Source organism: Symphalangus syndactylus, chromosome 1 (assembly GCF_028878055.3).
Source record: "Symphalangus syndactylus isolate Jambi chromosome 1, NHGRI_mSymSyn1-v2.1_pri, whole genome shotgun sequence".
NCBI classification, from domain to species: domain Eukaryota; kingdom Metazoa; phylum Chordata; class Mammalia; order Primates; family Hylobatidae; genus Symphalangus; species Symphalangus syndactylus.
In genome coordinates, this window is record NC_072423.2 from 96,421,592 (window position 1) to 96,443,272 (window position 21,681).

At 58.9% G+C, this 21,681-nt stretch overlaps 3 protein-coding genes across 5 annotated transcripts; all 3 read right to left on the reverse strand.

The window, feature by feature from the left end:
- Window positions 1-4: 4 nt before the first annotated feature.
- Window positions 5-7,039, reverse strand: LOC129478614 (double C2-like domain-containing protein gamma). Its single transcript, XM_063635740.1, is given in 11 exon segments — window positions 5-353; window positions 429-525; window positions 661-742; window positions 840-997; window positions 2,280-2,330; window positions 2,464-2,599; window positions 2,682-2,791; window positions 3,008-3,079; window positions 3,156-3,235; window positions 3,403-3,764; window positions 4,501-7,039. Coding segments are annotated over 10 exon segments (1,143 nt in total). The 5' UTR covers window positions 3,650-3,764; window positions 4,501-7,039; the 3' UTR covers window positions 5-243.
- An 87-nt stretch (window positions 7,040-7,126) lies between these two features.
- NUDT8 (nudix hydrolase 8) lies at window positions 7,127-9,576 on the reverse strand. The gene is made up of 4 exons (XM_055270205.2): window positions 8,888-9,576; window positions 8,103-8,235; window positions 7,514-7,591; window positions 7,127-7,442 (listed from the first exon to the last, which is right to left on the reverse strand). Exons 1-4 carry the CDS (start codon window positions 9,079-9,081, stop codon window positions 7,137-7,139), a joined length of 711 nt encoding a protein of 236 aa, XP_055126180.1. The 5' UTR covers window positions 9,082-9,576; the 3' UTR covers window positions 7,127-7,136.
- Window positions 9,577-10,325: 749 nt separating this feature from the next.
- On the reverse strand, window positions 10,326-21,663 carry TBX10 (T-box transcription factor 10). 3 transcript variants are annotated; one of them, XM_063635731.1, is made up of 10 exons: window positions 21,453-21,663; window positions 19,264-19,393; window positions 18,624-18,950; window positions 14,182-14,449; window positions 14,002-14,103; window positions 13,378-13,549; window positions 12,136-12,291; window positions 11,792-11,859; window positions 11,505-11,599; window positions 10,326-11,069 (listed from the first exon to the last, which is right to left on the reverse strand). In XM_063635731.1, the coding sequence occupies exons 3-10, from the start codon at window positions 18,628-18,630 to the stop codon at window positions 10,780-10,782; spliced, it is 1,158 nt and encodes a 385-aa protein (XP_063491801.1). In that variant the 5' UTR covers window positions 18,631-18,950; window positions 19,264-19,393; window positions 21,453-21,663; the 3' UTR covers window positions 10,326-10,779. The 3 variants fall into 3 exon arrangements, with proteins under 3 accessions (XP_063491801.1, XP_055126194.1, XP_063491800.1); XM_055270219.2 differs by lacking the exon at window positions 19,264-19,393 and having other exon boundaries at window positions 21,453-21,483; XM_063635730.1 differs by lacking the exons at window positions 18,624-18,950; window positions 19,264-19,393; window positions 21,453-21,663 and having other exon boundaries at window positions 14,182-14,708.
- Window positions 21,664-21,681: the final 18 nt, after the last annotated feature.

The window sequence follows — 21,681 nt, forward strand, 5'->3', positions numbered from 1 at the left end:
GGAGGGGAGAACAGGGTCCAGTCTGGCCCATGGCCAGAGAAAGGACAGGGTCTTGTCTGGCTTGAAGGAGATGTTTATTTAGGCTCCATGATTTGGGGTGGGGTGAATGTGAAGGCGGGGAGAGAGGAAACACCTCTCTGACTTGGGGCTGGGCATGATGGGTAAGGCAGCCCCAGCCTCCACCATTTTTGTGGGGACGTTTCAGGCAGCTGTAGTGGAGGGGCGGCAGTCAGGGCCCATGGGCTAGTCGCTGAGCTGGACAGGCTTGCTGTCCAGCGGGTGCCACAGCTCCAGGCAGTGGTCACTGTGGCGCAGGCAATCCCCACTGGCATGGCTGCCCAGCTGCACCCCGCCTGCCTTGGGGGATGGGTCAAGAACTGCCAGGAGCCTACTGGGCCCCCACCCCAGCTCCTCATGTTCTCACTCACCAATGAAGTCATCAGCCGTGCCTAGGTCATAGTCCCACACGGACACCAGCAGCGTCTTTTGGGCCAGCTCCTCCCGTGGGCCTGAGTAAAAGAATTCCTGCAGGGAGAAGGGCAGAGAGGCGGGAAGGAGGCAGCCTCGGCTCTCCCACAGCTTAAGAAGCAGGCCACGGTAGGGTAGTGGCTCAGCATGTCAAGACCAGGGTTGGCTGGGACCTGCCTGGCCCTGGCTCACCTCATTGAACTCAGGGTTCAGGGTCTTCCTGCGAACACTGGTCTTGAATTTAGATTTCTTCCCTGCATTCGGATGCAGGAAACTGATCGGGGAAGATCGGTGGGTTAGGTGTGGCCCTGGAGAGGTGAGGAGTCACCGCCTTGTCCTCACCTCCCGCCTGCCTACCCCAGTTCACTCACAGGCGCACGAAGGGGTCTGAGTAACTGTTGGCATCCATGGGGGCCAGGTGGGCGCAGCGCAGCACACCCACCAGCAAGCCACCCCGCTGAGAGCTGTAGCACAGTGACAGCAGGATGCACCCATGTTCCTCCCAGGCCACCTCTGTCTCCACCTCCTCCTGCAGGTGTAGGCTGAGGTCAGCCCCCATCCAGCCCAAAGCCCACCTCCTTTAGCTTCTGTGCTCTGGGCAGGAAAGCTCAACCCAGCCCCAAAGAAATCGGGGGCAATGACTTCATTTCCCAATACAGCCACTTGCCCAGTGCCATGGAAGTGGCCCTATGGGTCAGCTGTACCCTCCAGGGCCTGACCAAAGGCAAGGCTTGCTGACCACGTGACCAGTCAGATACGTCTGTCATGGAGGGGAAGCGAACTGGCTGACATGCCAGTAGCTCCCTAAGTGGCCTCCCATCCAGTGCCTTAGCCACCCCTGTACGCAAGCGGCTCTGAGAGGATGTTCACTTCCCAAGGAGAAGCAGATCTCTTCAAAACCCCACCCTCTTCGCCCCCTACTTCCCTGGGGACCAGATTCTGAGTGTCCTTTGTCACACTCTGGGCTCTGGTGCTGCTGAACAGGCTCAGGGAGGAAGCCCTGGGAGGATGCACTGCTCTCATCCGCAGGGTAGGTTTCCATTTGCAGAAAGCCCCACCACTTTGCTCACAGGCGGTTCTCAGGAATGCGAGAGTGCTCTGTGAGCACCCACCATGCTCCGGGCGCTGTTGTGCTTGGGATCTGGGGCGGAGGGTACACAGGGCTGGCGCTGGGTGAAGTGGCCTGTCCATGCCACCTTGGGCTTCAGCCACTTGGGCTCAGCTAATCGACAGCTGCAGCAACTTGTGGCTCCACCAGGGGGCAGGGCACCTGGCACTTTGGGGAGGAGCTGGTAGGGGGCCCTGCTCTCAGCCTCCCAGCTGCCTCCCCCACCGACCACAGGGGTTCTAACTAGGTCTTTGGTCTCCAGTGGCGTCAAAGAAACCCCTGCAGTCACCCTCACTGCCTCCGGACAAGGGCCTGTCTAGGACAGCCTGCCCCAGGAGTGGCCTCCACACTCCCCTCAGGCCAGACCCCAGCCAGGGAGCCCCACCCATCTGTCCTCTTCCACCTCGCCTAGCCTCCCATCTCGGGCCATGGACAAATACCGCCAGTTTCAGCCTCTGCCTCAAGGCAGGTCTCTGCCCAGCTGCGCCCCCAAGGGCTCTGCTTGTCCCAGTGCCCCACAGCTCCTCTGGGCCGTCCTGGCAAGGGAGTCACACTCACTTTGCCATTGGGTATCTGGCTGTCCCCTGTGAAAATGAGGGCTCACAGGGCCTATGAGAGCTGGCCTCAGGTTCCTCCAAGTCCCCTACGCCCCTGCCACCAGGCCTGCCCCCTCATCCCTGCTCAGCCCAGCTGTCCTACCCACCTCATAGAGGGACATGCCGTGGGCTGTGTCCAGGCTCTTGGGCCTCTTGGCCTGAAAGGGCAGAGGGCCCAGTCATCCTGGCCAGATGCTGCCCAGGTCCCCCTCCCTGTTCCTCCCCTCCAGCTCCCCCTATCACAAGGTTCCTGGCCTCTGCAGTCCCACCCTGTGCTCCAGCCCCACTCACCAGCCTCCGCTTCTCCAGACAGATGTTGAAGCTCCTGGCTCGGTTTGGCATCAGCTTCCTCAGGGGCACCCGCAGCTCCCCCAGGGGAGGCACCTGCTGCCGTCGCCGCAGCCATGGGTCCTCGCACACACACAGCCTGGTGGCCGCCCAGGTCGGACCTGGCCAGGCCAGCCCCATCCCTCTGCTCCACCCCCAGGTGGCCCAGGCCGGATCCTCACCTACGGGTGTTGCATGCAGCATCCTGGCGGGTGAAGCCGTGATAGGTGAGTATCTCCTACCAGACAGGTATCCTCATGCCCCGAACGGTGCGTGTCCGAAGCTGGCTGGCCTAGGGCCCAACAGGGTGGGTCAGGGCCTCCTGGGGCTAGGACTGTTCTGCAACCCCCTACCCTACCTCCCTGGTAGGACCGCCCACTATTTGCACATCCCAGCAACTGAGACCTAGGCCTTGCGGGGTGGGGAGGAGCCAAGCAGAGCCAAGTGGGTGCCCCAGGCTGGATGTTCCACCAGAGGGCAGCAGTGGGGGCCTGGGGCTTGCCCTCACCTTGCTGGCCCCTGGCAGCAGATTGGCTTTGACATAGGCGTCCACGGAGCCTGAGGCCAATGGCTTGAGGCCCTGGGAACAGACAGTGGGTATGAGACAGGCCCATGGCCCAGCCCTCTGTCCCAGGAACACCCACCCCCATCCTCACCTTGGCACGATGAGCCCTGCAGTGCAGGGCACTGTTGTCCGCATCAAAAAGAAATGTGAACTCCAGGGTGCCCAGGGCAGCTAGAGGCAGGTGGCAGGCAGGGTCACCTCCTACCTCAGCTCAGTCTGCCCCCACCCATGGCACGTGCCTCCTGCCTTGCCCCTCCACGGCCAGATGGTAGGGACACCCCCCTCCCTCTCCTGGCTGGGCTGAACTCAGGGTGTCCCCCTCTTCCCACCCCACTCACTGCTGTCGTCTGAGTCTCCTTCTGGCTCTGGGTCGGGCTGCAGCTGGGGTGCAGAGCAGATGGTGGACGCCGCTGCGGGGCGCAGGTCCGGAGGGTGCGGGGCAGGCTCCGCAAAAGGGTAAAAGTGCAGGAAGTAGTGGGAGATGAGGCGGATGGGCCGGATGGGGCCTGGGCTCACATTGATGGCCATGTGCTCCTGCATGCTAACCCGGGGAGGCTGCCCACCTGCTGCCGCAGTGCCCGCCATGGGGACCCAGACGGGGGGGCGGAGACTCAGAGAAAGGCCTGAGGACTGGGGCTGGCGGGAACACACCCGGCCTCGGAGAAGGGGTGAAGAAGCATCGCTGATACCATGTGGGGACCTGAGGACAGAGCGCAGGGTTGAGGGAGCGAGGGAGCGGCCGGGGGAGTCCCCAGCCTGGAGGGTCGTGGCAGGCTTTGGAGGGGACTGGGTGTGTTGGGAGTCAGTCCAGCTCCCGGTCCTTACCGCTCTGGGAGCTACTTCACCCAGTGTGAGTCGCTGCTACTGGCAGTGGATGTGCACTCTTGGGGGCAGAGCCCGTGACTGCTGTGTCCCGTGAGTGAGGGTGACCCAGAGCTCAGAACCCTCCCAGAGCTCCTTCCTAGCACTGGGGCTCAGCTTCCCTCCTCCCTCTGCCCCCTTCACACTTTGTCAAAGGGAGTTATTTTTACCACCATCATGTGGCCCTGCTCCCAGGTGAGGAGGCTGGAGGGCCGGAGGTAACAGAGGGCTGTGGAGGTGATAAGTGGTTTGTGGGAAGGAGGGAGCGCATAGGAGGAGGGGAGGGGGTGCATGGGAAGGTGGGAGGGGAGGGAGGTCTGGGGAGGAGAGGAGGGGAGCCACAGGAGGGGGCCCCTGTGATGGAGCCCTGTGGGGGTGGCCAGTTTACACTCTGAAACATGAACCAGATCATCCCGCCTCCACCCCTGCTTGGAATAAAATCCGAACCCTTTGGTGAGGCACGGCCCCTTTTCACCTCACCAAGGAGTGTCCCCTTGGCATCTCACAGTAACGGCCCGCTCCCCTCCCAAACTGGGCCACCCTCCCTGCCCTTTGACCTGACCACTCCTACTCACCTTTGGTTTCTGGGTCACCTCCTGCAGGGGATCTTGGCTGGTTTTAATCATCCAGCATTCCCTCTCCTCTCTTCTCCCCAGTTATTCTTTTAATTTTTAATCAACATAACCATAGGTGTGTATGGGGTACAATATGGTGTTCTGATGTGATATGTGTAGAAATGCGATTTCTACAATATGCATTGTAGAAGGGGTCAGTCAGGCTAATGAAGAAAAGAACACTTAAAATGTACTCTTCAGGCAACTGTGAAACACACAAGGCGCTATTGTTAGGGATGTTTGTCATGCTGTGCAACAGGGCCTTCAGCTTACTCTTCCTGACTGGAACTTTGTACCCTAAGTGCAATGTCTCCCCTCTCCCCATCTCTAGTCCCTCACTCTCCAGCCCCTGGCGACCACCATTCTCTCTGCTTCTAGGAGTTCAACTTTTTCAGATTCCACATAAAAATCAGACCGTATAGTATTCTTCTTTCTGTGCCTAGCTTATTTCACTTAGCATATCGTCCTCCGGGTTCATCCATGTTGTCACAAATGATAGAATGTCCATCTTTGTTAAGGCTGAACAGTGTAGACAGACCATCCTATCCATCCGTCTGATGCTGGGCAGTCGGGTTGCTGCCGTGTCTTAGCTGCTATGAATGGCACTGCAGTGAACATGGAGGCAGACACCTCTTCAGCATGCTGACTTCAATTCCTGTGGATACTACCCACAAGTGGGGTTGCTGGATCACACGGTAGCTCTATTTTTAGTGTTCTAAGGGACTGCCATATGATTTTCCAAAATGGCTGTGCTCATTTACCTTCCCACCAACAGCACATAAGGCTTCCCTTTCCTCCACATCCTCACGAGCATTTGTTACTTCCCATGGTTTGGTAGTAGCTTTTCTAACAGGTGTGAGGTGGTATCTCATTGAGATTTTAACTTGTATTTCCTGCACGATTAGCGATATTGAGCATTTTTTCACGTGTCTTTTGAGAAATGGATGTTCAGGTCCTTTGCCCATGTTTAAATTGGGATATTTGTTTCTTGAGTTCCTTGTTTCTTTTGGATATTAGCCCCCTTATCAGATGTATGGTTTACAAAGATTTTCTCCCATCCTATAGTCTCTCTCTTCACTTTGTTGTTTCTTTTGCTCTGCAGAAGCTTTTTAGTCGGGTGCCATCCCATTTGTCTGTTTTTGCTTTTGATGCCTTTGCTTTTGGGGTCCTATCCAAGAAATCATTGCCCAGACTAGAACTTTCCCCATATGTTTCCTTCAAGTAGTGTTACCATTGCAGGTTTTTGTTTTTTTTTTCCTTTAAGATAGGATCTCACTCTGTCGCCCAGGCTGGAGTGCAGTGGCACAATCTCAGTTCACTGCAGCCTCTGCCTCCTGGGCTCAAGTGATCCTCCCACCTCAGCTTCTTAAGTAGCTGGGACTACAGCGTGCACCACCATGCCTGGCTAATTTTTTTGTATTTCTGTACAGACGGGGTTTCACTACATTGGCCAGGCTTGTCTTGAACTCCTGAAGTCACGGTGGTCCGCCTTGGCCAACCAAAGTGCTGGGATTACAGGCATGAGCCACGACGTCCGGCTCACTTCAGGTTTTTACAGGCCATTTTGAGTTGATTTTTGTCTAAAGTGGGAACCTCAATTGTTCTTTGGGAACCACTGCTTCTCAGTCCAGGGAGTTCCCCCTCCTACCCAGGCAAGCATCCCAGACTCTATCCATCAATGTATTGTAAATCCAACCGGCCATGTGACAGGCTCAGGGAAGGACATGTGACTCAAGGCAGGCCAGTGAAGTGCACTTCTGGGTTAGACTGGCCAGGAAGGAGCAGACATGTTTTCTGTTGATGGACGCTGCTGCCCTCTCCTCAACCTCTCACACTCCGCATTAGAGACAACCTCCCCGGAGCTGAGGCCAGCACAGCGCAAAGCACAGCAAGAGGGGAGCCCCTGAGCCCCTGGATCCAGCCATCCTGCCACAGCAAGCTCAGACCACCCGCTCCCTCAACTCTTGCACAGAACCCTGGTCCACCTAGTTGATGTCTTATAGAATTCCACTATTATCTGTGATTAATTAATGTGGAACCACATGATTATCTGTGTGACCTGGTCTGAGGTCTCCCCTAGACTGAGCACCCCCTCTGGAGGGCAGGTGAGCATCTGACTGGTCCACAGCTGTGGCCCCCACACAGCAGCTGGCACACACAGGGGCTCTGTGTGTTAGACCCCTGCAGTAACACCCAGGGGCATGGGTGTGCCTTACTCCTCTCTGGGATCCCGGAGCCCAGCACAGGGTCAGCCAGGAAGAGCAGAGAGAACAGGAGGTGCAGGCTGAGACATGGGCAGTGCAGTGCCTAAGAGTCTGGGCTGTGGAGTCTGAGAGCTCAGGTTCCAATCCCAGCCTGGGGCCCTTAGGCAAGGTGTCTCTCCTCCCTGAAAGCAGTCTCACCAGCCAGACAGTGTTGGCCCCGCCTTATGGGCTGTTGTGAGGGTGAGATGAATTGATTCTAAGTACTTGGCACCCAGGAAGTGTCCACTGCTGTGGGGCATGGCGTGACTGGAAGGAGGAGCCCCAACCAGCAACCTGGAGTGGTCTGCCCAAGGTCAAGGCCCCAGTACAGCAGAAGCAGGAGCTCTAGAGCTGTCAAAGACCTTTATTCAGTCCTGGAGTGGAGCTGGCCTGGCAGGGTGAAGCCAGAGGCTGTTTAGGGTGGGCCAGACCCTCAGCCCCTGAGCAGCTCAGGCCAGCCAGGAGGGGCTGGTAGGTACCAGGTGCCAGCAGCTGCAGAGCAAACTCGGTGATGACAGCTGTGAGGCCCCAGACCCGGTGTGGTCCATGCAGGAAGACGGGTAGTGTGTAGCGGAAGTGGCCACCCTGGCAGAAGTGGGTATAGCCCTGATTCTTCGTCTGCAGCAAGTGGGCCAGCGGCAGTGCAAACACCTCATCTACCTGCAGGCAGGAGGCAGAGAGGGTAGACAGAGGACTGGAACAGCCCAACCCCCTCACATCCCCCAGCTCACCTCCTCCGAGTTGGGCCTGAGGCTCTGGGGATCCAGTGGGCCTACACCAGCAAGCACTGGCACCACGGTGGCCTTTTTCTGGGGAAGAGGGCAGGTGATCAGGGAAGCATGGCCTTGGCTGGGTTTGAAGGCTGGGGAGGGGAGAGAGGAAGACCCCCTTTGCCATGCATAGGCCTTTGGTAGTCCTGTTCGGGTCCACCTACCTGTGTCCTCCAGCCATGCTGACTCAGGTCCCCTCAAATGCACTAGACCTGTTCCCTCTGCTTAGGACAATCTCCCACTTGGCATTCAAGCCTGGGTTCAATCCCTGCCTACCCCATGAAGCTTCCCTGATCCTAATCCACCAAGCTGAGCGGAGCTGGCCCACCCCATCACCCTGGGCCACCTCTACTCAGGACACCAGAGCCTTCCCAATCCCTTCTCAAGGGGGTGTGTGGGGTGGCGCATGTGACCAGGCAGGTTAGGGCCACCCCTCCACACTTTGTGCCTGTGGGAGTCCATGACCACTCTCCTGGTCCCTGGGAGCCCAGCTCCAGGGCAGGCACAGAGTGAGTGAATAGGGTGGGGTGACCTCAGCCAGGTGGCTCACCGGATCATACACAGGCCGCAGCAGGCCCCACACGTGCTCCTCGGGCACTGCCAGGCCCAGCTCCTCCCTGGTTTCCCGCAGGGCCGTGTGCACCACGTCTTGGTCAGCCGGGTCGCACTTGCCGCCTGGGAAACTAAACAGACACAAGGAGTCTGGTCCTTGGACTCTTGGGGCCATGGAGAGGTCGGGGTGTCGGCAGTGCGGGGGGGCCAGTGGCCCACCGAAGTATCGCCTGCCTCTGCCCCTAGTTTACTGGAAGGCCCCAGGCAAGCCACGCGACCCCTGGAGGCCAGTTTACCTCCCTGAGCAATGGGGATAAGGAAGAGAGGCCCGGGGCAGCGCAGGATAAGAGGGTCTGTAGCAGGGGCAAGAAGATCCTGGGGCTCAGATACCCAAATTCGGCCTATGGTGGCCCCAGTAACACTGACATTGTCCTCAGGATGTTCTTAATTCTCGCCGGGCGGGGCCCGAACCTCTCCGTAGTCGCCGGCAGGGGGCGGCGTCCGCCCTCTTAGCGGGAAACAGCTCAAAGGGGTGTCCCGGGCCCAGGCGTGCGCGAGGGGCCCACGCGGAGAGGACGTGGCGCCCGGGCAGGTGCACCGGGGCCGACGGACACGGATCGCTGACCTCTCGCCGCAGCCCTTGGGCGGAGGGACTCTCCCCAGACCCATTTTACGGAGGCGGAAACCGAGGCTCGAAGGGGCTAAGGGCCCTGCCGGAGGTCCCCGCCAGCCCCGGGCTCCTGTGGCCTCCGGCAAAGGGCGAGGAGTTCCCGGCCGCTGTACCTGACGTCGCCCTTGTGCCTCCCGGTCAGGCGGCTGGACCGCAGCGTGTACAACAGCGCCGGGACCCCACGCACTGAGCAGAGCGGCACGAGCACCGCGGCCGACGCGGGCCGCGCGCGGAGCCGGGCCGTGGCCCCCGCCAGCAGCCGGCGGCAGCGCAGCTCGCCCTCGGCCGACAGGCAGTCGGGCAGCATGTCGAGTCTGGCGCGACCGGGACACTGAGGGCGCGGGGTCGGGCGAGGGAAGAGGCGGGGCGGGGCGGGGCGGGGCGGGGCGGGGCGCTCAGCCCGGGTCCCTCCGGAAGCTGAGAGGGAGAGGGGCAGCTCGCCCGATGCGTCCCGCACGGGGGGCTGCGGAGCGGCAGCGGTGTCGGGGGACCTCGGTGGGGTGGGTCTGTTCGTGGGCGGGGCCTGCCCGGAGACGGGGCCTCGGTGGGACTGGGTCTGCTCGGGGGCGGGGCCTGTTTGAAGGCGGGGCCTCGGTGGGACGGGGTCTGTTAGGGGGCGGGGCCTGCTTGAAGGCGGGGCCTCGGTGGGACGCGTTGAGTCCCCCGGATGGGACGGAGGGAGGGCGGCGGGGCGGGGCCTGCGCGGGAGCCGGACCCGGACGTTACTGCGAAAGGGCGGCGGGGCCTAGTAGGCAGTCGAGGCTGCGGCGGGCTCGGGGCGGGGCCTGGACCGGAGCTTTTGCTACGAAGGACCGGGGGGCGTGGCCAGGCAGACTGTGCTTCCGGCAGGGCCGGGCCGGGGCCAGGGCCGGGGGCGTGGCCGCGGGGAGGGAGATGGGCGCGGAGCTGGAGGACCTGCCGGTTGTGTCCTCCAAGATCCTGGAACCGCGCGAACCGTGAAGCGCCCGGCGACCGTCCTCGGTCCCGTTGGGTCCTGGCGTTGGGGTGTCTGATGAGGCCCCGCCGGCCCCCGCTGCTCCGTCCCTCCCCTAGGGGCTCCAGGATGTACGGAGCTGGGATCCCACGGGGACGCCCCTCTAGGAGCCCGAGGTCGATCGGTGCGCGAGAGGAGCATCCGGCCCAGCCCTCCCTCCGGTCCTCCCTCCCGATGCCGCTAGGTGGCGCGCGCCGCCCCCAGTCTTGTCTCCCCCTCTGGCTCCGTAGGACTCCAGCCGCAGGCCTTTGACCTCCTTGTCCCAGCGTCCAGAGCTCTTCTCCCTTCCTGCCTTGAGTCTTGACCGGATTCCCAAATCCCTCCCCCGTTCCTACCTCGGCCCCTGTGGTCACTGACCACCGTGGTTCTGCGCCCTTCCACCAGACCCTGGGCTTGGGTACCAGATGACCCCAGCCTTGCACACAGCATTTAAACGTGGGGTGGCGGGTGTCCGCCATGCTCTGCTGTGTGATCTTGAGCAGGTCCCGTGCCTCTCTGAGCACCAGTTTCGATCCTCATCTGGGCAAGTGCAGCCCTGCCACTGGGCTGGAATCACCACTTTTAATATTACTGTGTGCTCCCAGGGATGCGGACGGCACTGGGCAGAGCTTCGGGATGCCTACAAGGCTGGTGTGGGGACTGTGATGGGTCTAGGAGTTCCTGAGGCCCCCACCCACCCTGACCACGAGGACAGAAGTGCTCTGACCACTCATGCCAAATAGTTTAATGTTAGGGGGAAGGGAGAGATAAGGCAGGGTTTTCGAGAGTTACCCCCAAAGCAAGAGGGCACAGTATTCAGGCTGCTGGGGTTGGGAGGTAGAAGACCTGGTTCCAAGCTTGCCATAGTCCCAGGCTTGCTGTGACCCTGGGCAGGTAGCCTCTTTCTCTAGACTTTCACCTACCCTGCTTTCCTTGAGACAGAGGTGGGGCTGGAGGGGGCGGGGCAGAGGCTGATTCCCACACCAGGTGTAAGGTCCAGGGTAGCAGGGCTTCCCCACAGGGCTTCTGCCATCACTGGGAGTCCTGGCCAGGCCCCAGGCACACCACAGTGGGGGACAGGAGCCCCAGCCCAGCTGGGAGAGGCAGGCCTCCTTGATCCCTATCAGCCCGGATGTTGGGGAGGGGGTATGGTGCTGGTCGGGTCCTTGGGATCCCTAGGTGGCTCAGAGCCCCAGAGTACAGGCTCTGATAGGTGACAGGCCTGCAGGTGGCCGGGGCCAGCAGGGCCTCAGGTGGGGGCAGCAGCTGATGATGGAGCCGAGCAGGGGTCTTGGAGGTGGAAGCTGAAGCTTTGTTGGGGTCTGAGGGAGGAAATGGTCTGAGTGGACTCTGGGCCTCCCATCACATCCTCATCCCTCATCCCTCATCCCAGGCCTGCCCTGGTCCCTTCCTGCTCCTCCTTCCCAAGTTACCTACCTCTCAGCCTTTGCCTTTGCTTTTCCCTCTGCCTGGAATTTCTTCTTCACCTTCTCCCTCTGTCCAAACCCTTCCCAGTCCTCCAAGGCCCAGCTTGAGAGCCACCTCCTGCAGGAAGCCTGCCTGGCACCACCTGCCTGTGCTCTCTGCCCTGAGCCCCATATTGTCTTAGGCATGTCTGCTTCCCCCTCTGTGTGTCAACACAGGGGCCCTGTGGGTTTGCTGAGCTGCTGAAGCCCCTTCCTGGAGGTCCTGTCCCTTTGCCTCCCGCCCACCGTGTATGCCTTAGTCCCACGATGTCTGCAGGCCTGGGGCCTTACCTTTTTCCCTGTCTGTGGCGCCCTTCAGCACACAGGGACTGAGGCTGCTGTGACTCCGGGCTGGGACACTGAGCAGGGGCCGTGGGGCCATAGGCCTGAAGATAGAGCAAGCAAGAATGGGGGGAGGGGATCAAGGGGAAGAACCCGGGCCAGGGATCATGGCCAGATGCAGATGGTGGGGCCCCAGGATGGGTCAGAGGGTGTGATCCTGAAACAACGGTCAGAAACTGAGGCTTTAGGATATGCCTGGGGTGGGGGTGAGGGGCTAGGGTCAGGGCAGACAGTACCAGGAGTCCAGGTCACTCTCTCTAAAGCCCTTGGCAAAAGGGTTGCTGGCGATTTTCAGCTGGGTGATCTGCGGGAGACAAAGTGCATTGTGGGGTGGCCAGGAGCCAGGCTCAGCCACCTTGTCCTCCCGGGAACCCGCAGTCAGGAGGCCCTGGCATCGGGGCCCCTTGGCCCAGGAACTCTGAGCTGACAGGAGTGCGGGCAGGGCCTTGACTGACGGCAGATACTCAGGGCAAGTGGGGAAGGCAGTAGTCTGTGCCAGTGAGGGCTGCAAGCCTCAGGGCTCAGTCTCCACCCCTGTGAAATGGGCGTGCAGCGGGTGCTCCCGAGCTGGTTCACCCACCCTGTGGTTCTGATAGGCTGTCACGGCTGTGAACTGGGTCTCCGTGAAGATGAAGGACTTGAAGTTCTCCTGGGCATAGCGCTCACTGTCCTTGCGTGGGTCCACGAAGACCACGTGGAAACGGGGCTGGTAGCGATGCATGGAGTTGAGAATGATCTGTGGAAGGGACAGAGCAGGGGTACAGGGGTGAGGTGGACTACAGTGGACTCCCTGAGGCTGGAGTCCTTCCCTCCAAGCCGGGAGCATACCCCAGGCCTGCCACCCTGTTCCTTTCATGGCAGTGCAGGGTCTGAGCTGGAGAGGCTGCGGTTCCGTGTCAAAGGCCCCTTTGGATCATGGATCCTTCCCTCCATGTCCTCTCACACCCCACTTCCCAGCTGCCACCCACTGCCTGTGTGCCAGCCCGCCACTGTCACGTTCACCGGTTTCCTCGGTTGCCTCCTGGCCTGTCCCCTGTCCCTGCCGTACCCCTCTGTTCCTTCTCCACACAGCTGCCCGGGAAGCTGCATCACATAGCCCCCTGCTCCTAACCTTCCAGCAACTTCCACCCCACACGGTAAAAGCCATAGTCCCCCGCAGTCAGCCCGGCTCCTCAGGCATTCGCCTCGTTGGCTTCCCCTCCTGGCTCCACTCCGGCCCCATGGATGCATCTTGCAATTCTGCCGGCCCAGGATTCTCTGGCCTCAGGGCCTTTGCACCTGCTGCCTCCTCTGACAGGCATGGGCCCCTCCATCCCCCACCTCCTTCAGGTCTTCAGCTCCCTGCACCCCCTGAGAACAGCGGCACCCTTTCTCTGCCCCCCTTCCGTACCTCTGCTTTCTCTCTGGCATTTGTCCCTATCTGAGACCCTGGACACAGTGTCTTCTGGACCCTGCCTCTGCCCCAGGAAGTGACCTCTGTGAGGGCGGGGATCATTGGCTGTTTGACCAAGTGTCAATGATGCTGTGTCCGCACATAAAGCGGGCCCGGCCTAGGCTGGGCCTTCCATACCTTGTCCTCCCTCTCCTTGCAGGGGACAATGCATGCTGGAACATTCCCCCGCCCACACCCCCTTTTCCACCTGCTTGGACAACCCTCCCTGCTGTGCCACCCCCAGCCAGGTGAGCTCGCCACCCCCGCTCCCCGCCCCGCCTTGGCCATCAGCAGCAGGCAGAGGTGCTGGGCACCAAGGCCATTGGCCACCAAAGGCCCTAACAACCCTGACCCCAGGCCCTTCCGTCCCCGCCGTGGCCCGGGCCTCACGTGGCCATTGTCATCCAGCAGGTTGTTCGTCAGCTTGAGCTTGTCGAAGGACACAATCTGGCGCATCCACTGGGCACCCTTGGCCGGCGAGTCAGGGTGGAAGTGCACGCGGCCAGGTGTGGCTGGGTCTGCCTTGCCTGCCACCAGCCAGGCCGAGCTGTGGAAGGCATACCTGGGGAGCACAGCGAGGTAGTGAGGGCTGCCCCAACCAGTCACACCTGAGCAATACAGGCGGGGTGAAGGGGCTGCTGCTGACTCCAACACTGCTCACCCCACCTGATGGGCACCTTGCTAAGGAACCCAAGGCTCAGAGAATCCTGTTGAGACCTGAGCTCCCTGTGGTTGCATCTGGCTGGTGGATGATAGGATAACCCCTGCTGCCCTGGGCTAGACCTCTCTGCCTGCCCAAGGCTAGCCCACTGCCCATGGAAGTCTGCTGGGTACCCTGAGCTGGGCTCCCTCCTGCCCTCAGGCTGTTGTTGCCTGTCTGTCGTCCTGCCCTTAGGCTGGACCTCCCTGGCATTGTTTGGACAGGCCCCTGCCTCACCTTGGGGTGCAGGAAGGGTCTAATTCCTGGTCTCAGCACCTGAGGCCTGAGCCTGTGCCCCAGGCCGGTCCCCGCACCTGTATCTCTTGTCGTCCAGGGGGATGAAGTCCATGAGCAGGGCGTAGTCGGCCAGGCAGTCCATGCCCAGGATCTTCACCTGGAAGGGGGGGAACATCCTCCTGCGGGAGGGAGGTGCTCAGCAGCCGGATGCGGCTCCAGCCCTGGCCCCTGCCCCACCCCGCCCCCGCTGCTCACACCTGCCTGCCTTGGTGACGATCATCTCAGTGCCCAGCTGGTTGAATTCCTCCCACAGAGGCTTCATCTCCAGCTGAACCGTCACACTGGACACACGTGGGTTCTTGGGGCCCTGCCCAGTGGGCTCGGCCACAGCTTGGGCCCCAGTAGAGCTGGTGCAAGGGCCTGATGGGAATGGCGACCCCAGCTGGGGCTCCCAGCCAGAGCTGGTTGTGGGTAGGGGGTAGGTCTCTGAGGGTGCAAGTATGCCGAGGCCAGCAGACAGGAAGGCTGTGGAGAGAGGACGGAAGTGTGGGCCCCACGCATTACCCAGCCAGCTCTTATCCTTCAGGCTGCACCTACATGCCTCTTCCTCCAGGAAGCCCTCCCTGACTGCCAGGGCTGTGTTCTCACAGGATCCCCCACTCAGCATCACTCTGTGAGATAAATGCTCACTTAAAGTCTTTTTTGCCAGCAAGCTCCTTGAGGGTAGCGTCAGGGCCTGTCTTGCTCCCCAGAGAATGTTTGGGTCATCTTGTGTCTATGTGGCCTCAAGCAAATTGTTTCACCTCCTGGACCCTCAGTTTCCACATCTGTCGGAAGGGGTTCTTAATACCTGCCTCACAAGGCCGATGTGAGGATTAGTGACCACGCACAGGGGCTGGTGCACAGGGGGCCCTTCACAAACAGCACCTGTTCTAGATGATATGTGTGTGTGTGGGGAGGGGGCAGGGGTCTTCCCCAGCTCTGTGGGACCCTGCCTCCCGGTGCTGCTGAAGGAGAGCTGAGCCAAGAAGAGCCCCCCATTCAGCACCAATTACCTATCCCTGACCTTGACAACCCGCCCAGAGCCTGCCTCCAGAAACCCATCCTACCGTCTTTTTCTCTGGTCTCTGCACTCTTTTCTAAACATCTTGTCTTTTGATCTGCAATCCTGGCACAAGTCTTGGCCAAATGCTTTGTCACCCTTCACCCCTCCAATTAAAAAAAGTCTTAGCTAAATAAGATACCATTTTATACCCATTAAGATGGCTATTAGAAAAGAAACCAGAAAATAAAAAGTGTTGGTAAGGAGATGGAAAAATTAGAACTCCCCTTTTTTTTTTTTTTTTTTTTTTGAAGCAGGGTCTCACTCTGTTGCCCAGGCTGGAGTGCAGTGGCAGCTCTGTCATAGCTCACTGCAGCCTCGACCGCCTGGCCTCAAGTAATCCTCCCATATCAGCCTTACAAGTAGCTGGGACTATAGGCGCACACCACCACACACGGCTACTTTTTTTTTTTTTTTTTTTTGTAGAGATGGGATCTCCCTATGTTGCCCAGGCTGGTCTTGAATTCCTGAGCTCAAGTGATCCTCCCACCTCGGCCTCCTAAAGTGTTGGGATTACAGGTATGAGCCAGTATGCCTGGCCTCAAGAAATTGGAACTCTTGTGCACTGCTGGTGGGAATGTAAAATGGTGCAGCTGCTGGGGAAAACAGCATGGTAGCTCCTCAAAAAATTAAAACTAGAATTACTATATATATATATATTTTTTTCTTTTTTTTGTTTTGAGACGGAGTCTTGCTCTGTCACCCAGGCTGGATGGACACGATCTCGGCTCACTGCAACCTCCGCCTCCCTGGTTCAAAAGATTCTCCTGCCTCAGCCTCCTGAGTAGCTGGGATTACAGGCATGCATCATACTTGGCTAATTTTTGTATTTTTATTAGAGACGGGGTTTCACCATGTTGTCTAGGCTGGTCTCGAACTCCTGACCTCAGGTGATTTGCCCACCTCAGCCTCCCAAAGTGCTGGGGTTACAGGTGTGAGCCACCATGTCCAGCCTAGAATTACCATATGATCCAGCAATTCCACTTCTGGGTCTATACCAGAAAGAATTGAAAGAAGGAACTCAAACAGATATTTGCACACCCATGTTCGTATGAGCATTATTCACAATAGCCAAGAAGTGGAAGCAACCCAGTGTCCATCGGAGAATGAATGGATGAACAAAATGGGGTCCATCCGTGCAAGGGAATAGTATCCATCCAGCCTTAACAGGAAAGAACATTCTGACACATGCTACAACATGGATGAGTCCTGAAGACACTGTTACGCGAAATGAGCCAGACACCAAAGGACAAATACCATATGATTCTACTCATAGGCGGTACCTGGTGAGGCCAAATCATAGAAACAGAAAGTAGAATGGTGGTTGCCAGGGGCTGGGGAGGAGGAAATGGAGAGTTGTTGTTTCATAAGGATAGAATATCAGTTCTGCAAGATGCAGAATGTTCTAGAGATGGATGCTAATGACGGTTGCACAACAATGTTGTTAGAAATGCTTGTTTTCTGGTGCCGTAAAGAAATAGCACTTGAACATAAATTTAACTTCCTCAGCAAGGCCATTTTTTTTACTTTTTGCAGAAAGGGTACACTCGCAAGCAGTTTTGCCACGAGAGTACACCGAACAAAGGAGACAGGGTCATTTATAACCTGATGTGTCCACCCTACTGCTGTGTCCGGTTCCCATTGGCTGGAACGGGACCTCACATTCTGTGATTGTTCTGATTGGCTAGCAACTTAGAACTTTTAAAAGAGGCAAAGGCAGAAGAGAACAAAGGAAGGAGGAAGTAACTTGTAGAATGCTGAGAAAGGTAAAAACACCTTCAAATAAGGAGGAGGAACAGGCTATGACCTAATGTTTGCTTGGACCAGTATAAGCATGCCAGGGCAAATATTTAGGCTAAATTGTGGGAGCTAAGAACATAAAGTATATTGATTTTTTTTATTATTGCTAGCAGATATTTAAGAATGTTAGTACAGATCTTTGAATAAATTTTGCTTCTAAGAGAAGTTATTATTTATTCCTAATTAGATGGCGGGAAAGTCTTTGAAGAGGAACCTCTACTTAACTTTTTACAATGTGAATGTAATTAATGCCACAAAACTGTGCATTTAAAAATGGTTAAGGTGGGCTGGGCGCAGTGGTTCGTGCCTGTAATCCCAGCACTTTGGGAGGCCGAGGCGGGTGGGTCACTTGAGGTCAGGAGTTTGAGACCAGCCTGGCCATCCTGGCAAACCCCATCTCTACTAAAAATACAAAAATTAGCCAGGAGTGCTGGTGGGCGCCTGTAATCCCAGCTATTCGGGAGGCTGAGACACAAGAGTCGCTTGAACCCAAGGGAGTGGAGGTTGCAGTGAGCCAAGATAGCACCACTTCACTCCAGCCTGGGTGACAGAGCGAGACTCTGTCTCAAAAAAAATAAATAAATAAAAAGGTTAAGATGGTAAATTGTGTTATGTGTATTTTACAATTAAAATGTTTTAAATGGAAAAAAAATCCTGAAAAACAGAACTATTATTTTATAGCAGCCCCATAAGGGGCTGAGAAGCTGGAAGGGTCATGGAAGCCACAGTGGCTGGGAGTCAGAGGACAAGGTTTTATTCCCAGCTGTGTCCCCACCCGAGTGGCTTTGGGCTATTTACACGACTGTAAGACTATGGGATGCCTGGAGCAGAGGGGGGATGCTGGGTATTGGAGAGATGGAAGAACTGGCAGACAGGCGGGTAACGGAAGCTCCCATGGTGGCATAGCATCTGCTGAGGTACCAGGTGGACAGCACCTGGCCAGGGTGAACTCTTAGTAGGTGCCTGGGGAGAATGTGGAGCCCAAGGCCATGGCCACGTCCTCAGCAGCCCTGAGAGCTGCGTGCAAAGCCCCTGGGATTTCTGCAGCCTCTCGGGGGAGGGGATGTCTTTGTGACAGCGATGGGTCACATCAGGTTTGAGGACCCTGGGCAGGATGGATAGATGGGCTGATGTCCCCCTGCCCCTGTGGCCAGTCCATCAGAAGGGTAACTGCTTGTCGCCCGGCTGCCCTGCCGGGGCGGGTACGTCATCCAGGCGATGCCAGCCCGCCCTGGGTCCATGGCGATGGGTCCCAAGGTGGGGGGCTCATGATTTCACTGGGCCTGGAGGCTTTGCCGGTGGTCACTGGCTCCCAAGTCCTCTAGGGGCTCACCCGCTGCCCATCGCAGCCAACGTGCTGCCCCTCAACACTTTCAGGGACTCTAGGGAGGGAGCCTGTCCTTTGCTCAGTCCCTCTAGAAGCCAGCACTCAAGGCCCAGAGATGACAGCTTGCCGGAAGCATCGAGTATCAAGTCTGGAAGGGAAGCTAAGGCTTCTTGTCTAGCCCCCAACTTTGGTGCTCAAGGAGCTGGGGCTCAGGGAGAGGTCCAAGGTCACACGTGCCCAGTGAGTCGCTCATCTCCCGGAACAGCCTGGTCCCTGGCATCTCCCATAATTGCACTTGGGCAGCCGTGAGCCCTGTCCCGTTGGGATCTCAGACCTTAGCCTGGGGTGCCCCTGCCCCACCCTCTTGTGAAGGACCTGGGTTCAGCAGGGCTGCTTTGGTTCCCACCCTGCCCACCCACCCTGGAATCTGAGCCTGACCCATGAGGCCACCTCTGCTTCACGTAGCCTACCTGCCATGGAGACAGAGCGGCTGTCCGGCTCCTGGAGAAACTCTGCTTGGCTGGGGCTGGGCTGCAGCTGCCACCCAAGGGGACCCTGCCTGCTGGAAGGGGTGGTCACCACTCGTCCACTCGGCACCTCAGCTCAGCCCTCAGGTGCTCACACAGGCTGTAGTCTCTCGGCAGGTCTGTCCTTGCCTCCTCGATCGCCCTTCGTCCACGTCCCGAGGTCGTGGTCTTCCCACTCGAGCTGGATCCCTGGTCTCTGAAGGCGAGATGCAGGCTCTGGGGCATGCAGGGGCCCTTCTCCAAGCCACTCTTGGGCTGTGCTGTCCAAGGCTGTGCGGGAGGAGGGCAGGTGGGAAGGTTCTGACGTTGCAGAGCCCCCCTTCCTCCCTCCTCATCCTCCCTCTTCAGGTCCCTCCCTTCCCCAGCTAAGAGCCCCCCAGCCATTCCTGATCGATGCGCCCAGGCGTGGCAGGGGTGAGGGGGTGGGAGGGTGGTTCTGGAGGACGGCTGGGCATCTGCAGGGGTCCAGGCCTGGCTGACTGGAGGGGCTGGGGCCCCGGGGTTTGGCAGGCACAGTAGGAGCAGCAGATCACGGGCCGAATGGTGGAGGAGGTGCCCTCCCACCAAGACCCAGACCCCTGACCTGAGGCAGGCCCCAGCCGGCCGGCAGATGCGCAATTTTCAGGAGCTGTGTGAGCAGGAAACGTAAGGGGGCAGCAGCAATGAGTGCAGTCAGCATGGAGCCCCAGACTGGGTGGTGGGAAGCCCAGGTCCTGTGGCAAGTGAACCCACACGCACAGACACATGGAGGAACTCAGGGAGCTGAGCAACACTGGCAGGTCCGACAGTCTCCGTGCCTCAGTCTCCCCAGTTAACCTAAGCACATAATCTCTTCTGCCTGTGATGGTCTAGCCCAACCTGGAGAGCAGTAAGCCCATCCCTCCTGGAACTGGGGGCGCTGCCCTGGCTGATGGTGCCCACAGAGCCCCCATCTAGGCATGAGTGGAAACGGTGAGGCTGGCCCAGGTGAGAAGTGGGCGTCCGCTCTGCCTGTGGGTCTGTCTGTTCTCTCTGGCCTGACCGGGCACCCTCTCCAGGCTGTCTGCAGCCTGTGCTGGGCATTCAGGGGACACATGGATCACTCTGCAGGGAGGCAGAACCTGGAGGTCCCCCTGAGCTGCTGCCAGTTCCTTGGTTGAGAGTGCACGTTGGCCTTTTGACTCTTGCCGAATGGCACAGAGTGGGTCGTCTGGCTGGAGCCCCCCATACCTCCTCCAGAATCCTGTCTTGGGGATGCTGGGTTGGCAGTGGCCTTGATTCCTAAGAGGGGGCACGGAGGGGCTGGGGGGTGGCAGGGCTGCTTCTCCCTGAGCACTGTGTTCTAGGCCCTCCTCCCTGCAGCTCAGGGATGCCTGTGGCTCAATCCCTTGTGTCTCAGATCTCAGCCTGCAGAGCTGGATGGAACCCCACACAAAGACGGTAGGCTGGCTCTGGGGGATGTAAAAGGAGGAGGGCTGGCCCCTGGCCCAACCCTATGCCCAGCTGTGTGAGAGAAGGCTGCTAGTGCTCTGGAGCTGCTGCCAGGCAAGATGGGAGTGCTCTGTGTGAGATGGAGGGTCCCAGCAGCCCCTTGGGGCTACACAACAAGGTGTAGTCATCTGCCCTGGCCATGGCATGGTGGGTGGGAAGTGGGGGGATGATGGAAGGAGTTGGGGGATCCATTCCAGTACTGGTGGCTCCCCTTCACCGAGACACCCAGGGGAGGGCCAGGCTGGGATTGTAGTGGCCCGTGATACGTGTGTGTGTGCGATGTTGATCTGTGTGATGGGAAACAACCCCCTCCCCCACACACACACACAAGCACACTGACATGCTAACCCGCATGCACGCAGACACACGGATGAGCTCAGAGCCTGCTGACTCGCCACATGGTACACATATGTACAGCTTCTGTGCACATGGACTTACCACACAGCATGCACACAGACACAGGCATGCACATGCACACACACACAGGCAGGCCTCCCTGCACACCCCTCCCCGGCTGGCCCGCCGTGCCTGCCCGAGGCGCCTGCTGGCCCCCTGCCCCTTCATCCATCTTGCCTGCCAGCCTGTCCCTGGTGCCCCCGTATCCTTCACACCTTCTCATCTCACTGCTCAATACCAGGAGGTGGCGTGGCAGCCGTGGCCCCAGGGAAATGGATGGGCCGGGCGGGGGTGTAGAGGGCTGGGGGAGTGGCACTGCGAGGGGACTCTGGACTCCAGCAGCCCCAGCTGTCAAACAAGAGTCCATTAGGCTTAGGCAGGTGTGGGCAGTGAAGCTGCAGCCAGGTCGCATGGAGCCCTGACTATTTGTCCTGCTGTGACACCCTGAAGGGTACCAGCATCAGGACAGAGGGGCCCTCAGCAGTGGGCCTCATGCCAGCTTGCCCGACATCAGTGTGCGGTGTCCTGGGGATGGCGGAAATGGTGGCTTCCCAATTAGAGCTGGGAAGTCCCTCTGCCCCAACCCAAGCCACCTCCTCCCTGCATCTCTGCAGTTGGACAAGCTGCCCTGCATGGGGACAGCCTTGTCCTGCTGTGGCCCTTACCCCAGCCCTGACTCCCTGCTTGAGCCGCCATGGGCACCGGGCTCATTACACACTTGAAAATGCACATCTGGCCACGTAGGGATCCCGTTAGAAAGCCCAAGGAACTGAGGCTCTTGGAAACACGTGTGTGTGGGAAACGCACAGACACGCACGCCAAAGAGCACCCGGGGCAGGCGCCACACACAGACAAACACACACGTGTGCACAGACATGGGCCTGGCTCTGCGCTCCCCACACTCACCCTCTGGCCCCAGGACTGTAGAAGGGTTGGGGGGTCCCCCTCTGGGTTGTGGCCTTTTCTGGAAGCCCCTCTACTGGATCCAGAGCAATCCTCCAGGTTCTCCTCCTATGCTCTGGAATCCTCCCCCGGGCATGGATGGACAGCTGTGGGCACAGAGGCAGCCACCACTGGCCCCAAGACACTTGCGTGTCCAAGGCTGCACTGGCCAGACCTCCCCCAGATCCTGTGG